This window comes from Salmo salar, chromosome ssa20 (assembly GCF_905237065.1).
Source record: "Salmo salar chromosome ssa20, Ssal_v3.1, whole genome shotgun sequence".
Taxonomy (NCBI): Eukaryota; Metazoa; Chordata; class Actinopteri; order Salmoniformes; family Salmonidae; genus Salmo; species Salmo salar.
Genome location: NC_059461.1, coordinates 13,592,444 through 13,609,221, shown reverse-complemented (window position 1 = coordinate 13,609,221; position 16,778 = coordinate 13,592,444). Strand labels below are relative to the sequence as shown.

Sequence of the window (16,778 nt, the reverse complement as noted above, 5' to 3'; positions counted from 1 at the left end):
TTTAGACTTGCCATAACTCTTACAGTGCAATATGATACAGTGTTCTGAAGCCTATTTTACATCAAATACATGCTTTGTACTTTAGATATTGAAGGAGTGCACTCAATTGACAACATTTTTCATGCTTTCCTTTCGGAAAGCAACATCATTGATTAGAATAAGCCATAACCAGATTGAGTATGCTGGCTTTCGTTGGAAAGCTTTGCGGCTCATGAATGATTTAGAGCACATTTCAGCCACTAGGCCCACAGGAGATGCCGTTGCATTTTTAGTCAGTGCTTTGACCCCCCCCCCGCCATGCATGATGTTAGCTGGTGCTGCGAGGGGAGTGCACTCTGTATGTAGCATCGCTTAATGAGCAGAGGAGGGAAGGAGGGAGGGAGCTAAGCAAAACGACAAATCTCGACCCACTACTGATGTAATTATACACACATTGAAAGACGAAGAGAGGAGCCAGACAGTGTCCATAACTGAAGTGAGGCATCACTGCCACTCTCCATCCTATGAGCTCAAATGATTAATTACAAGTACTCTTTTTCAACAGTAATGGTCGCAACATATTAGATATAATCCTGCCCCACATTGCATTTGCTCATTTTAAAATGCACAAACAGCCGGAACTAAAAACAGCAGTGCAGGTTACAGCACAGCAGGGGAGTGCGCTATAGTAAGGATTTCAATTTGGTACACTATTTGAAGTAGGTTAAAATAAATGTTTAGATTAGATCATGTGAGGATATGTCACCATATTTATCCTACCGGTGTAGAGCTAATGTATTGTCACTAACGTGCAGCTTTGGTCAGTTTTGTCCTGTGTCATTAATTTTACATGAGTCTTGGCAGCTTCAGCCCCCATCCTGTGCTCCCAAAGGGTAGCGATTTCATCCCGTTTCGCTATGCCCACATGCAATAATCTCCATTCGCCTGTTTTCATGTCACTGCAGGTCTTGGAGGATTCTTCAAATTAAGTTGTGCGTATGGTAATCCTCTGTCATCCTTTCAGGGAATTACAATATTTTTCAAAAAAGGTTTTTGATTGATTACATTCTAATTTATGCTGATCTGAACAGCTTTTTATAGTGCTATGAACATAATACAGTGTGAAATGGTGTGTGTGTGTGCGTGCGCGCGCGCGCAGATTAAAAACAGTAGCCAGTGGCCCATGCTGGGACAGGTGAGGGTCTTGTGCGGCCTGTTTTGTCTCTGGTATAATTAGGCTGCTGTTTTCCAGATATTGTATCAGGAGCTTCCTTCACATTAATTAAGTCAAGCGAGGAAACGCTTCTCACCAGTTGAGGGAATAGCAGCTCTAAACACTAGCTTCCTATACAGTACATGGCTCAATGCTCCCCATCTACACCAATGCAGTTGGGCATGTTTGTGGACTGAGGTACCGTTCAAATCTCTGGGCTCAACTGCCTTTCTAGTTTTATCATCCTGGTCCTCTCGTCTCGACTCGTCTCCTCTTACATGACCTCTCCTCTCCATTTTCGCAACACACACTTTCTGTCTCTTCCTCATCCTTACCATCTATTTCGGTCAGTGCAGGTCCACAGATGTCCTTCTGATTGGACTTAACAATGTCAACTGGACTCTGACTCAGTGAATAAACTGGCCAGGTCATCTTCAGGAGAGAGGTCAGTGATCCCCAGCCACTCACAGTCAGGGTGTCTGAACCTCATTGATGAAGCTGCCTTCCTAATGCCATCAAACCACAGCGTAAAGGGGAGATCAGTGGAGGGCTTCCACTCTAGCAGAGAGGAAAAACCCTCTGTCATTGAGGATAGAATGTTGGATTGTCTCATACACACAAGAAACCTATTGTCCAGTGAAAGGGGATCAAAGTTCGTGGTTCTCCTCCAGTGTGTGTGCGAGAGAGAGCGAGAGATCCATTCTGAATTCCCTGCGGCTGTCACTGAGAAGTGGGCAAACAGTCTGCTTAGCACTGGGTTGCTCTTTAACTGTGACAGGAATCCAGTGTGGATAATTGCTGGAGCGGTTTAGTGGTGAAAGCCACCTGGTGTAGCAGTTGAATTGGATTTGTGTGCTCTGCAGGTGGCGGCAAGGATTGTGGGCTAAAGGTAGAAGAAGCTGAGGCTCTGGCTTGAGCACCTGTTGTGTGTGGCTCTCATAACACCATTGACATAAAGGGGAAAGAATGTACAGTACATTACCAAAAGTATGTGGACACCAGTTCATCGAACATCTCATTCCAAAATCATGGGCATTAATATGGAGTTGGTCCCCCCTTTGCTGCTATAACAGCCTCCACTCTTCTGGGAAGGCTTTCCACTAGATGTTAGAACATTGCTGCAGGGACTTGCTTCCATTAAGCCACAAGAGCATTAGTGAGGTCGGGCACTGATGTTGGGCAATTAGGCCTGGCTCGCAGTAGGCGTTCCAATTCATCCCAAAGGTGTTTGATGGGGTTGAGGTCAGGGCTCTGAGCAGGCCAGTCAAGTTTTTCCACACTGATCTCGACAAACCATTTCTGTATGGACCTTGCTTTGTGCATGGGAGCATTGCTATGCTGAAACAAAAAAGGGTCTTCCCCTAACAAACTTGAAAGCACACAATCGTCTACAATGTCATTGTAATGCTGCAGTGTTAAGATTTCCCTCCACTGAAACTAAGGGGCCTAGCCTGAACCATGAAAAACAGCCCCAGACCATTATTCCTCCTCCACCAAACTTTACACCACTCCAGCCAGTGCTTGGCTGCTCAGCCATGTAAACCCATTTCATGAAGCTCCCAACGAACAATTCTTGTGCTAACGTTGCTTCCAGAGGCACTTTGGAACTCAGTAGTGAGTTTTGCAACTGCAGAAAATAAGATTTTTACTCGCTACGCGCTCCAGCACTCGGCGGTCCCGTTCTGTGAGCTTGTGTGGCCTACCACTTCACAGCTGAGCTGTTGCTCCGAGACGTTTCCACTTCACAATAGCAGCACTTACAGTTGACCGGGGCAGCTCTAGCAGGGGAGAAATTTGACGAACTGACTTGTTGGAAAGGTGGCATCCTATTAAGGTGCCACGTTGAAAGTCACTGAGCTCTTTAGTAAGGCCATTCTACTGCCAATAGCCTGCCTGGAGTGCCATTTTTGGAATGTTCTATTGGTTAAATTGCAACAGGCAAGCTCAATCAAGCACAGATACAGTATTTGAGAACATTTCAAATAGTATCTGAACCCAGGCCTGGAAACCGTGTGGGTGAGGATGACTGTTGATGACAAGACTTGGGACAGTTTGCACTTAGGCCGACCAATGTGACACTGGGATTTAGAGGTCAGGGATGACCACATGGTAGGCAACCCCCCATGTTAATCCATTCTGTGTGTAATCCATGTGTGTCAGTAGAGCAGTGTTACAGCTTAAGGGTAAAGTGAAACATCTACGACACTGTTGAAGCTATATAATGTCAGACTATTAGGTATGCAATGCATTTCAGTAGTCTCGCTGATCTTTTTTTGGAGTGATGATGTAATTTGATTCAGTGCAACACTGTAATTTATAATGTGCATTAAATTAGTGCCATTATAACCAGATTATGTGCAATTATTACCCTGTATGTAGGAATTCCCTGATGGCTATTCACCAAACAGAGCTCACAAACTGTTTAATGGGGACATATGGTGAGCATGTTAACATGTTGGGACAAGCACACAGACATGGTCTCAAGGGGACCTGAGGTTGACCAGATTGTTTTGGAAAATCTGTTTCCCGGTTGTTTCATGTTGCTTGGGTGTATTTTTTTGTTGGTGGGGCTAGTAGCCTATATAAGATAATGAGAATGTAACTTTCTTATTTTATCTGACTTGTTTCTCATTTGCAAAGACATGCAACGAACCAAGAAATACTATTAAAAACATCAGTTGTGTAGCCTAATTTGAGTATGTGGGAACCTTTTAGGGAGCCATTCTTATAATTCATATATTCTATGCTGAATATTAACCAAACTCATTCCGTATGAATTTAGAATGTTAACAGATGATGAGCTAGTAAATGTTTTCTATTTTGTAATGGGGAAGGGAGACGAACAGTGTTTTCCAACATTGACCAGTTTTCTTTCCCCCCTCTCCCTCTTTCAGGAGAACCCCTACCTGTGTAGTGACGAGTGTGATGCCTCCAACCCGGACCTGGCTCACCCTCCCCAGCTGATGCAGGATCGTGAGCGCAGCGGCCTCATCACCTACTGGCAGACGGTGACGTGGAGCCGCTACCCGGAGCCCCTGCTGGCCAACATCTCCCTGGCCTGGAACAAGAGCCTGGAGCTGACCGACGACATTCAGGTCACCTTCGAGTATGGCCGCCCCACCATGATGGTGCTGGACAAGTCCCTAGACAAAGGGCGCACCTGGCAGCCCTACCAGTTCTACGCCGACGACTGCATGGATGCCTTCGGCATGCCCGCGAAGCGGGTGCAGGACCTGTCGGCCACCAATGTAACGCGGGTCATCTGCACAGAGCAGTACTCTCGCTGGGTGGGCTCCAAGAACGAGAAGGTGCTGCGCTTCGAGGTGATGGCGCGCTTCACGATCTTCACGGGGCCCAAGCTGCTCAACATGGACAGTCTGTACACACGCATGGAGAGTATGAAGGGCCTGAGGGACTTCTTCACTTTCACCAACCTGAGACTGAGGCTGCTGAGGCCGGCCCTGGGGGGTACCTATGTCCAGAAAGACAACCTCCTCAAATACTTCTACGCCATTTCCAACATAGAGGTACCAGCCAGGTAAATACACATACCTACCTCTCTTTGCCTTATTGGACAATATCTCTTGCAAAGATATTTGAGTCACAGTCTATTTTGTGATCAATTGAGAAAATGCACAGTCCTAATGGTATACTGTACAGTATCTTACTCTGTACACCAGAGGAGGCTGGTGGGATGAGCAATAGGAGGACAGGCTCATTGTAATGGCTGGAATGGAACTAATGGAACAGTATCAAACACATGACTCCATTCCAGTTATTCCATTCCAGTCATCACAATGAGTTTGTCCTCCTATAGCTCCTCCCACCAGCCTCCTCTGCTCTATATTAGTTGGAAAAGAGTGGCCAATATCTTAGCTTCTGATAAGGAGCTGTGTAGGAAGTTGTCTGAAACACAAACTGGTTTGATTCTGTTAAAGGAACGGTCACTCTCTTCCTGCTGACAGTCAATTCTATAGCAATCCAATCTTAGTGCTTAATTCAGTAACCTTTGCAAATATAAATATTGATAAATTAATGAATTAGTCTCTCCTGGCAACATTGCATTGCCCAAACCTCCGGTAATACGAGCCGTCAATCAATAGTTATTCCTGTATGTCAAATAGCAAATTGTTTTTAAAGGGAGTTGGGGATGGGGTTTGGAGGACTTGAGTGGTCAAATGGACACATGGAGATAAGGTAAAGAGCCCATGACTGATGTTCACTGGTTTATAATGATCAGGGAATAGAGGAGAAATGTTAAGCTAATACCTACCGGAAAATTGTTGTTGGATATTTTATCCATCCCTCAGTATTGGGAAGCGCTTGCAGTGTTTGAATGATTGGGATGGGATGGCCTCCCTGATGGCCCGTGTGTGTCTGTGTGTGTCTCAATAAATGGACCGCAAACACCGGGAGAAATGGCCTAGGGCTCTGTAATGACATCAGGCCCATCAGCACAGAGACGGAGCTGCCGCCGTTGCCTCCTCCACCACCTCCCCTGCTCCTCCTCCCATTCCTCCTCCTCCCCCTTTTCTCTCTCCCCCTCCTCCGCCTCTCCACGGCTCATTTCCCCTTGACATGAGGAGCGCAGATAATCAACCGGTGATTAAACCTAATCGGGTAGAGCAACAAAAGCCAAGGCCCCCTAATTGAGTAAGATGCAATGCTACTTGTGAGAGGCAGGCTAAATTGTTTTATAATTTCCTATTTTGATTCAATCTGATTTGAGCCTTGTTTCAGGGATTTTGTTCTGAACTCTTCTGATAATGCTCGGACATTTAGATAATGCTTGTTCACAAAGGCTGCCGTGGTAATTGATATTTCCACTGGATAGCACTCTATTTATAGCCCTATATGGAAGGAATATAGAAAATTCAGAATCCCCAAGGAGGAAGGATGTCCCCAAGGAGGAGCTTGCATGTCCCTTCGCTTGCACAAACTTCTTTGAGAAACACCGGACTAGAGCAAACCAGATGTATCTCTTTGTCCCATTCTGTCCTTGCACCGTTTTTAAAAGGATAGAACAACAAAAACAAAATAAGGAAACCATCCTCAGACCTTCACTCTGGTCACTCTAAGCGTACATGGGATCTTTATTTTCCCATAGGCTGAAATGAATCTGTCAGCTCAAAAAACAAGTTCACCACAGGAGCTCAAGCCTGATGCGGCAGCATCTAAATAATCACTAGCTGGTTTGGATTAAGTTGAGTAGAAGTAGAACATTACAAGTAATGATGGCGTGAAGCCTGTTTGCGTCCAGGAGGCATTTGAAAACCCTCGGTTTGTATTATACAAACACATGTCAAAATGAATGATATTGTTACAATCAGGAAACAATTAAATAAGGGGTGAAAATAGGGTTCTGTCACTGATAGGTGGATTAGGGTGAGAGTGACCCCGGTGCCCATTCTCTTGTTTGGGGATGGAGCCATGTCAGATGTGACGGATGGCTCCAGTTGTTGGGTGTAATATATTGGCATAGCCATTATCCCTCTGACCTCCTCGCCCACCTTCCTCTACTACACAATGATAGGCGACATGTCAAGCTGTCAGGAGAGACCACAGTGTCAGACAGACAGAGGCCCCACTAATGCTGTATTCATTTGCCTGTGGTCCTGTCTCAGCACCCATCACAGTGGGGAAAAGGACCTTGACATGAACAACTGTTTATCACATTGAACCATTTTCCACTAAAGTTTAAGTTTCACTCACCTGTCTCAAGTTAGGGTTCCAGGGGCCAACTTTTTGCTGTTCAATTTCTTCAGAAACCATTGTGAAAATCCTTCCACACAATCTCACAGTCTAACTGAGTGGAACAGGTGATTTCCTTGGCTGGGACTAGGGAGACACGTGGTCAACCTGATTATACAAGTGTGGAGGAATACTTCTGCGTGCTAACATGATTTATTTTTCCACAACAAGGATCCTGTGGGCAGAGCTGACAGTGGCATTTTGGCCTCTCTCCCTTTAACCTCATTCCTATCTGTTTCCTGCCACCACCTCTCTCATTGGAAAACAGCTCCATGTAAAAAAAAAAGTCCAAATTGAATAAAAAAAATGTCAATACAGAAAGATAAGCTCTTACAGAGTAAATGGATTAGTGGGAGAGACAAATAGGACGGGCAGAAAAGTGCTATATTTTCCTCCCGATCTTCCGACATAGTACCACCCACCTTTACACTTGCACCAGCCCACAATGCCGGTTAATTAATAATGCAGTAATATACAAAACACAGACATGACTTTGTTAAATGTGTTCGCAGTAATATACAAAACACAGACATGACTTTGTTAAATGTGTTCGCAGTAATATACAAAACACAGACATGACTTTGTTAAATGTGTTCGCAGTAATATACAAAACACAGACATGACTTTGTTAAATGTGTTCGCCAGTCTTGGAAGAGAGCCTAACATTCAGATCCACACACAGTCCAGTCACCATTGTGTCCAGACAGTTGTCAAACGTTGTCCTCTAAGGCCCGTATACAGTATGGAACTCTGAGTGGCTTCACTCCATTGCTGCACTGTGACTGTGGAGGGATTTGAGTTGTAAAGGAGACTGGGTGGATCAGAGAATCCCAGAGAGCGTCTCCCCCCCTCCAGACGACAGTCTGTCACACCTGACAGTTGCAGCAGTGACCCTCTCAGCCTCAGGGGCCTGTCCAATCACAGATGTGAAAAGTATTATGGGATACATCCTTTCACTGTCATTATGACATGGGGCTGGTCTCTGACACTATCATTCTAACTGCCTATGCCCTTTTTTATTTATTTAACCTTTAATTAACTAGGCAAGTCAGTTAAGAACAAATTCTTATTTACAATGACGGCCTACCCCAGCCAAACCCTAACCCAGACAATGGTGGGCCAATTGTGCACCACCCTATGGGACTCCCAATCACAGCCAGTTGCAATACAGCCTGGAATCGAACCAGGGTCTGTAGTGATGCCTCTAGCACTGAGATGCAGTGCCTTAGACCACTGCGCCACTCGGGATTACCCTTGTAAGGTAATATTTTGAGTGGGTAAAAAGGACACGTGTATCCGGAACTGACTCAACTCACGGCACACTCTGAATAGATCTCTGTAAAGCAAAGAAGAGCAAATTAGATTTAAGATGATGCAATTTCAGTATAATCTCCGCACGACTCTATTGCCTTGGGTAAAGTAAGATTAGGGATGAAGTTAGTGCACTGCTGCTACTGTATATGTCTATACAGTTTTTCTGTAATTTTTTGCTTTGGTCTGCAATTGCTTGTGTATGATGCAGGCTTTGGCCTAGTTTTGGAACAGCTTGTGCTTCTAGAGCGGAGTCATGTGCTGTAGAACAGTAGTATGAGGAAACGCGTTATGAATGTAAGGGTTGCAGGGTGGGGGTAAAGGGCCACTTAAATAACTCACGAGAGTCTTGTGAGTTTGCTTCTAAGCCCTTAAACCATCCCCATCAGAGCTGTCCGTCAAATATCCAGCTATGGGCCTTGGCTATGGTGAGGGCAAGGTAACATGATCAGTGCCGCCTTGTCTGGAGGAAATGGATGCCTGCCCTTTTCTGGTCTTTCTCAAAGTGTTTCGTCAGTTAATGAGTGGATGAGTTCAGGGTTGGGAAGGTTACTTTCTAAATGTAAACCTTTACAGTTACTAGTTACCTGTCCAAAATTGCAATAAGTAACATAATTTTGGATTACCCAAACTCAGTAAAGTAATCTAATCGTACTTTTAGATTACTTTCCCCTTAAAAGGCATTAGAAGAAGACAAAAATGTATGTTACCAATTGAACGACATCTATTGCAGGATAAATCAATGTTAGTTCACAAAACTGGCCATAAATGGATGTTGCATTTTACTTTATGGGTTATGTACATAGCCGCTGGAAGTACAGTAGTTTGGGGGTGGGGATGCTGCGATTTTTGACTGAGGGTGGAAGGTGGGGGGGATGCAGGAAAAAATAATTGCACGCACTGAAGACGTCTATATCAGTCCGCTAATACAAGACTAGTAAAGGCTTTTGTGTTTAATTTTTTATTTTTTTTACTAAATATATTTTGGTATTTACCAGCATTTCTAACTTCAGTCTGATAATTATCTGTACAAAACAGCTCATCTAATAATACTTGTGGAATATAAAATGCTTGCTTGATATATGTTTTCTGTGGGAATCGAACCCACAGCCCTAGCATTGCAAGAGCCATGCTCAGCCAACTGAGCCACATCATCACAAACCACTTGATGTCTCAATGTACTTAATTACTGTATTGTGTGTCGTTTTTCATCATGGTGATGCAAAGTCTACAGGTACAAACCTGGATGACAATGCACTAATGTACGTTTACATTAAGTGGTTTGTAAGGATGGTAAATTAATACTGCACAAAAAGTGGTTGTTTTCCATGTTATTTGATCCAAAAATAATAATAATTTGATGTGGATGTTTTGTGTCTTTGCCCATAACTTTGCACATTGTGATGTAAGTGTTTGAAGACAGGGTTTTGTTCTTTCTGGATTCCATTAGAATGACAATCACAGAGAAAGGGACAGGGCAACAACTCTTACAATTCCAACTATTGAATCCTGCAAGATACTGTTCTTAATTATACACCTACCATGTGGAGATGCTGAAAAATGTTTTTGCCCACGATACGTATATCTATATCAGTCCTCTAATAGTAGTAAAGGACTAGTGCACTACTTTTGTGAAAAATATTTTCAACAAATAATAATAATATATATTTGTATTAATATGTGTCCGACCGCCTCAATTCGGTATTATGTAGCAACATTTGAAATTGTGTTTTTTTATCATTGAATAAAAGTAGAGACTCAGAGCTAGAAAATGGTATATCATACACTGCAGTTGAGGAATAATGGGAAAGTAATTCTGCTTTGAAAGATGGTAAATGTGTAAACCCCACTTTTGAGAAAATGGGCCTTGAATGTTTTGGTACACCTACTGGAGAGCTCTTTGTCTACTCCCATCTCTTTAAGCATTCACATGTGAGGCCATGTGGTAAACACATGCTATATCAAATAAAATCTAGGTTTATTTGTCACATGCATAGGATACATAAGGTGTAAATGGTACAGTGAAGTGGTTACATTATTAGATGACGCTTACTCGACACACTTGTCTAAATGAATGGGTCATGTGAAGGAAATGCTATAACCACCCCCCAGCCACATCTAGCTTAGTGGATGGGTCACTATTGTCCGGCCGAAGTGGAGTCTTTTGTTTAGACATGAAGCTAACTAGTTAAACAATGGACTGGAACAATCCCAACTCATACTACTACCAATACAAACATTGTCATAGCTGTAGTATGAATCTGCAGGTAGCTAAAGCTGACAAACTATGTTCAATGTTAGCTAGCTAACAATAGGCTATAACTAGCAATGTAAATGGATTTCTGATTAGAATAATATCACTACATAGATCATACACGTAACGTTATCGAGCCAGAAAGCTAGCATTTTCTATCTAACTAACAGTACGCTTTAACTTGAAATAAAAATGAGCAACTTTCTGACAAAATGAGTATCTCAAAATGTAGCTGGACTCTTACTCGTATACATGGATGAAAGGACTGTCAACACATACTGAACAGCTCACGTTATTGACAGAAGCATGCTACATGGCAGACCAATCCAAACTCATTTCCCGGCATGCCCAGCCCATTCATTATCTCAGCCAATCATGGCTCGCGGGAAGGTTCCAGTCTTTTTCCGTGGCTAAACCAACTAGGCTCGTAATTTAACAATTCTACACCTATTTATGGATAGAATACACGTTTGTTATTAAGACACATGAAAGTTCACATGTTCCAGAAGGTATTTCTGCCCAAAAATACATTTTGATTAAAAAAAACATGTTTACGTTCAAATGCCACTCTTGTAAAGTAGTGAGGTGTGACATACACCTTTGTCCTGAAACGAGTCACATATTTTTTTATTCACATTTTTCAAGGGGTGCTGCAGCACCCTCGGCACATTTACTTCCCACAACTATGGTTGTATAGGCTTCTAACCCATTTCTTTCCACTTCAATACAGATAAAATGATTAGGCTATATATAAAATAAAAATAAAATTAAGTCTGTCAGATTTCCAGTCATTCCAATTAATGAAATACCCCTTGATCTACAAGAATAGGACTTGGAAATATAGATTAGTCTAAATGTTTTCCCTGAACATAATCCAAAAACGTTGGAATGGCATGCTTTGAGCGCTACCGAAAAGTGCGCCAGGACAATTCACAGTTGAGCTCACTCAATTTAGCTCAACGCTGATTGGCTATTATTTTATACTTTTTTATCAAGGGAGGCCAAATGCTTGCTGGCTTCCTTCCCTTGCATTCAATACTATGGGCGGCAACAATGTCATACTTTTTTTGACCAGACAGCATCAGATCGATGGCCTACACATACAGAGACGAGGGGCGTTGTTTTGCTCCCTCAGATGCTTTCTCCGGTGAGATACGTTCAGCCTCTTGAGAATTGAAGGAAATTCTGAAAAACCGAGAGACAAAAGATACATTATTTTATGTTTCTCTTTTTTTCTTGGATTTCTTTTGGGGGGAAGCCTGGCTTCCCTTGCATCCATGAATACTTGCCACTGAAAATCCCTACTTGTGGTCTTCTTAAATTAAACTAGTTTTTTACATTGTGTGTGGAGCACAATACCACAGAGGAGTTTACAAAGGAGGAACTCCCTCAAACTTGTATTCCATGATTCACATAATTGCTGTGTAGATATCAATAACAGGCATAAGTGATATACATATCGCCAGTAGGCTACACCACTGCTGTCACCCTTATCTCCCAACCAGCTCCAAGCGTTTATTGAAGTTGGTCATATAATCTTCGATGCCGACAGCAGTCGCACCATTGGAAGATGTAGCTTGCGCTTTAGCCTACAAAAAACCTATTCCTGACCTTTTCCACAGTCCATCAAACTTATTTGGTGTGTCATAGTGGTCTCTGGCTTGTGGTCAGAATCTACGTTTTTTAATAATAGGACTAGATCAAATAAAATCAACCCTTAAATGCACTTGAAATAAAGTTTCATTTGATTTAGTCCTATTCTTTAACTTAAATATTTTGTTGAGATGGAGACTTGAATCCAACATATTAATTATTAACTTGAAGATTACATTTGAAATCAACCAAAGCTTGAATCCCTGAGGCCTATATGTATTGTCTATTTTAGTTGAACCTTGGGTTGAATTAAAACAATAGCTGTTGATGACTTTGCAAATGCTATATAGGCCAAATATTGATGATATATGACTTATAAAGAATGGTTACATTTTCATTTGCTCTCTTAAACGTACCCTTTGGAATGAGTTTGATAGCAACCGTGAATCTTTTTAGTTAATAATGATTTCTCAATAATCCTTCTCGCGATAGCATATTGGTAGTAGTCAGTGACAAATATGAAAACTAAGCAAGGCTGGGCTTGGTAAAAAACCTGGATGGGAGACCAAAGGGTAACTGTTGATAGGCCAATTCTCCAGTAGTAGGTGCTACCCAGCCTATTGTTTTGATAGTGGATATAACGTTGAATATCTGACATTGTTTCAAAGGAAAAAATTCAACCTATTATATTCAAGGTTTGTCTATGTTGAAAATTGGTTACCATGATGACATAGTCCTGTGGTTGAAATTTCACCCTCAAAACAACAGTTTACATGATAACATTTTTCAAATCCAATGTACAGTATTGTCCACGTAGATTCCACGTCACAGTACGTTGACAAAATACGTTGAAACAATGTTCATTCAACCAGTTTGTGCCAAGTGGGATCCCCTGCCAAACAATACCTGTATGTTGAAGGTGTCTTTTGAAAAGAGGGAAATTTAACAATGCGTCTTGAGGAAACTGCAAGGCATTACTTAGTTAGTACACATACAGTATGTTTGTGTGAGGGATACTGTCGATAGAGCCAAAACCTAGCTGGCATGATGACACCTGTGCACTAACACACACACACACACACACACACACACACACACACACACACACACACACACACACACACATTTGTACGGAGTGTAGTAACAGTTTGTGGAATTACGTTGACTCAGCACTTGATATTGCCAGTGAACTTTGTTGCTGGTCTTGGTCAGTATTATTTTCTTCATCAAGGCACATGCTCTTCTCATTGATATTTTCCTTAGTATTCTAAACAATGTAGCTATGTGAAATGTATTATGTGCATGTTTTATTATTTCTATGCATAACTTTCATTTTAAATCATTTTAAGGCTTGACTGTCTGGTCCCACTGAATGTATAGTACAGTATATCAGCATAGTAGATGCTGTATGTTCACAAATGCATCTACTTTTCCACCAGTTCTTTTCTCGCTGTGTTCCCCTGTAGGGGAGTAGCCTATTGTATGACTGATGATGCTCTGTCCAGGCTTAGGAGGATAACAGAGTTAACCCGTCCGTGCTTTCTGCGCTGTTGGTCTCAACTTTGCTTTGGGTTGCAGATGAATTATGAAAATAGAAAACCGCTGCTCGCGGTCTGGTACTCCAACACTTACAGGACAACCCTAATGCGGCTAATGAAATTAACATTTCAGGGGGCTGGAATATGAGTAACTATTGCTGTCATCTCAGGAAGTAAGCTCTGTATGAGTGGAGAACAGCACCCTCCCTCCCTCCTTCCTTCCCACCCTCGCTCACAACCTCTCTCCCTCCCTCGCTCCCTCTCCCCAGTCCCCCTGCTCTGCAGTGTTGTCTATTTCTGTAGGATCCTCATTACCCAATGAGATGAAACAGCCCTTTTAAACTGTAAGCTTCTAGTGTGTCAATTTATGAGAAAAATTGTGATCATTTGACTAGCTTTGCATTGTCACTCAGCAGGTTACTGCTAATTTTAGGTCTTTTATCGTTATAGTTTACCGTCAAACTCTGTCCTCCAGGTAGCTTAAGTAAGAGGCAACGCTAAGGGAGGATATCAGGATAAGCACAGTTTTTATTTGTAGGGGGAAATATTTATACATACATTTACAAGGGCCAAATTGAGGGAGTAAAACATAATTTGAAGTGAAGAGCAGTTTGTTTCCCCAATGATGCCAGTATCTTCAAAGTTTACTGGGCGGGCAATTTGTCTCTGAGGAAAGAGCTGGGATATCTGGGTTTTATGCAGCAACGCTTGCGGGGATGTGATATTTGAAAGGCTGCTGAGTGTGGGATCCTCCTTGTATGCTAACAGCACCTCAGGCGTAAATATTGTGGCAGCCTGCATGGATCCCATGCCTCCAGGGTCCCAAACAAAAATGGGGTGTCCTTGCCAGGCAAACAGAATATTTCAGCAGCACGATGTCCCTCATCAAATTTTCATCTGCCCATTTCAATGATGAGGCAGACTAATTTTGGTGCAGCTCCATCACAGTAGGAGAACTGTGGTCAGCTAACCTGTCCATCCATCCTTTAATGAACAAGAGCATATGGTTCATTATCATTACTATCACCCTTAATGCCAGGATGTACTGTATAGCTCAAAGCAGTGATAGGCCACATACTGGACTTTCCAGGGAAGTTATAGCATTGTCATGGAAGTTGTGACCCGGTAAAGCCATCAGCTTCTATCTCAAGGCCATCAGACTGTTAAATAGCCATCACTTGCCGGCTACCACCTGGTTACTCATCCCTGCACCTTAGAGGGTGCTGCCCTATATACATAGACATGGAATCACTGACCACTTTAATAATGGAACACTAGTCACTTTAATAATGTTTACATACTGCTTTACTCATCTCATATGTATATACTGTTTTCTATTCTACTGTATTTTAGGCAATGCCACTCCGACAATGCTCGTCCTAATATTTCTCTTTTTCTTAATTCCATTCTTTTACTTTTAGATTTGTGTGTATTGTTGTGAATTGTTAGATACTACTGCATTTCGCTACACCCTCAATAACATCTGCTGAATATGTGTATGTGACCAGTAAAATGTGGTTTGATTTGACATGCCTGACTCAGGCATAGAGATGTTTTGGGTGTGCTTGTGTCACATAGGCGGCAGGTAGCCTAGTGGTTAAGAGTGTTGAGCTCGTAAATGAAAGGTTGCCGGTTCGAATCTCTGAGCCAACTAGATGAGAAAACTGTTTGCTTAAGCAAGGTACTTAACCCTAATTGCTCCTGTCTGTCGCTCTGGATAAGAGTGTTTTCTAAATTACTTAAATGTAAAATGCGGAGGGGGTTCAGACACTGTGTCAAATCAGAATGATAATAATTCCTTTGTCATATTACTCTTCATTTACTGTAGATAGAAATGGTACAGATTCACATTGTGTTTTTATGGGAGTAGTGCAATGGATCCTGTCCCTAACGGTCCCTGCAGTGGACAGTTGCTCTGCAGGTGCTTTTACAACATTCTGGTCATAATTGGCAGAACCCCACAGAGCCTCAACCCACGGAGCCCACAAATTAATTATGCAAGGCGCCTTTTATATTCCCAGTGTCCTTTAACTATTTTGATGTGCTCAGAGAAATTTAAAGCCAACTCCCTTTCTACAGCTCCACTTTGTCTACACTTCTCACTTACACTAATGTGTCTATGTCTCTGCCTATCTGCATATCCCTTCGGGAAAAGGAGCTGCGCTTTGCATTTGACTTCCACCCTTGTTCGTTGGGAGTGCAGGAGAAGGTGTTTTTTTTCTTTCTTCAGCATCCTGTGTAAATAATTTACAGGAGCTGTCCATGCCAAAGCTTTCAAGGTCATTTGAAATTGGTAGTTAAAGAGCCAGCCGCGTGAAGGGCTGCTGCTCCCCTCATGGGGTAGTGCTCCCCGGGCCGTTCTGGTGCTCACCAACCCTTAAACTGCAAAATCCGGAAAATGTTGAGAAAAGGTCTCCTGTAGCTGTCTCCGAGTTGGTTGGGGATCCAGTGCTCTCGCGGGTATTGGAGGGAAACAGCAGGGTTTTATTTTCTCCTCATATCATAAGTTCCTCAGAGCACAGTGAAAGAGAAAAGAGAGAAATGGCAAAAAGCATGTGAAGCAATGAACTCTGTGACTGCATCTGCTGTCAAGGGGCTAGCAGCATTCTAGAGCTGCAGTACCTCAGAACCCCTATAGGAATGTATAGTAGATATAGGGGAAGGGGCTGTTAGTGAGGTGAAATGGTACCTCCATTGGAGAGCTGTTGTGAAAACCCTGAACAGCTTATCATTAGCAGAGGTCAGAACTCGTCTGGTCCCAGTAACGGATCAGGACCAAACAGAAAAGGATGTTTGAAGCCAATTATACATGTTTGGCTCTTCAAAGCCCATGGAGACAACCTGTACACCTGCAAACCAATATCAGGAGCCATACAATGTTGCTCCTAGACTACCAATACAGGCCTACAGAATGAAGTCATGTTATTTTTTGACCCTCTCAGATTCATTGATCATCCCAATAGTCAGGGAATCTCCACTCTATAACTGCATCATGGTGGTTATGAGCCTAGTTGTCCCAGCTGAGTAGTAGGTCAGAAACGGTAATTGTTTTCTTGGTTGAAAAAATCCTCTCTCTCCAAAGAAGAAGTGAGTCTTAACAGCTGTAATAATGACAGATGTGGCCCCCTCTGTGCAGGAG

General features: G+C 42.6%; 1 protein-coding gene across 1 annotated transcript in view; it reads left to right on the top strand.

Annotated features, from left to right (window-relative positions):
- The window catches only part of LOC106580126 (netrin-G2), a 47,687-nt gene that overhangs the window by 4,395 nt on the left and 26,514 nt on the right, over nucleotides 1–16,778 (top strand). Inside the window, exon 3 of the mRNA XM_014160829.2 lies at nucleotides 4,087–4,730. Within this exon, the coding sequence (XP_014016304.1) occupies nucleotides 4,087–4,730 (644 nt within the window). The remainder of the gene's footprint in view (nucleotides 1–4,086; nucleotides 4,731–16,778) is intronic.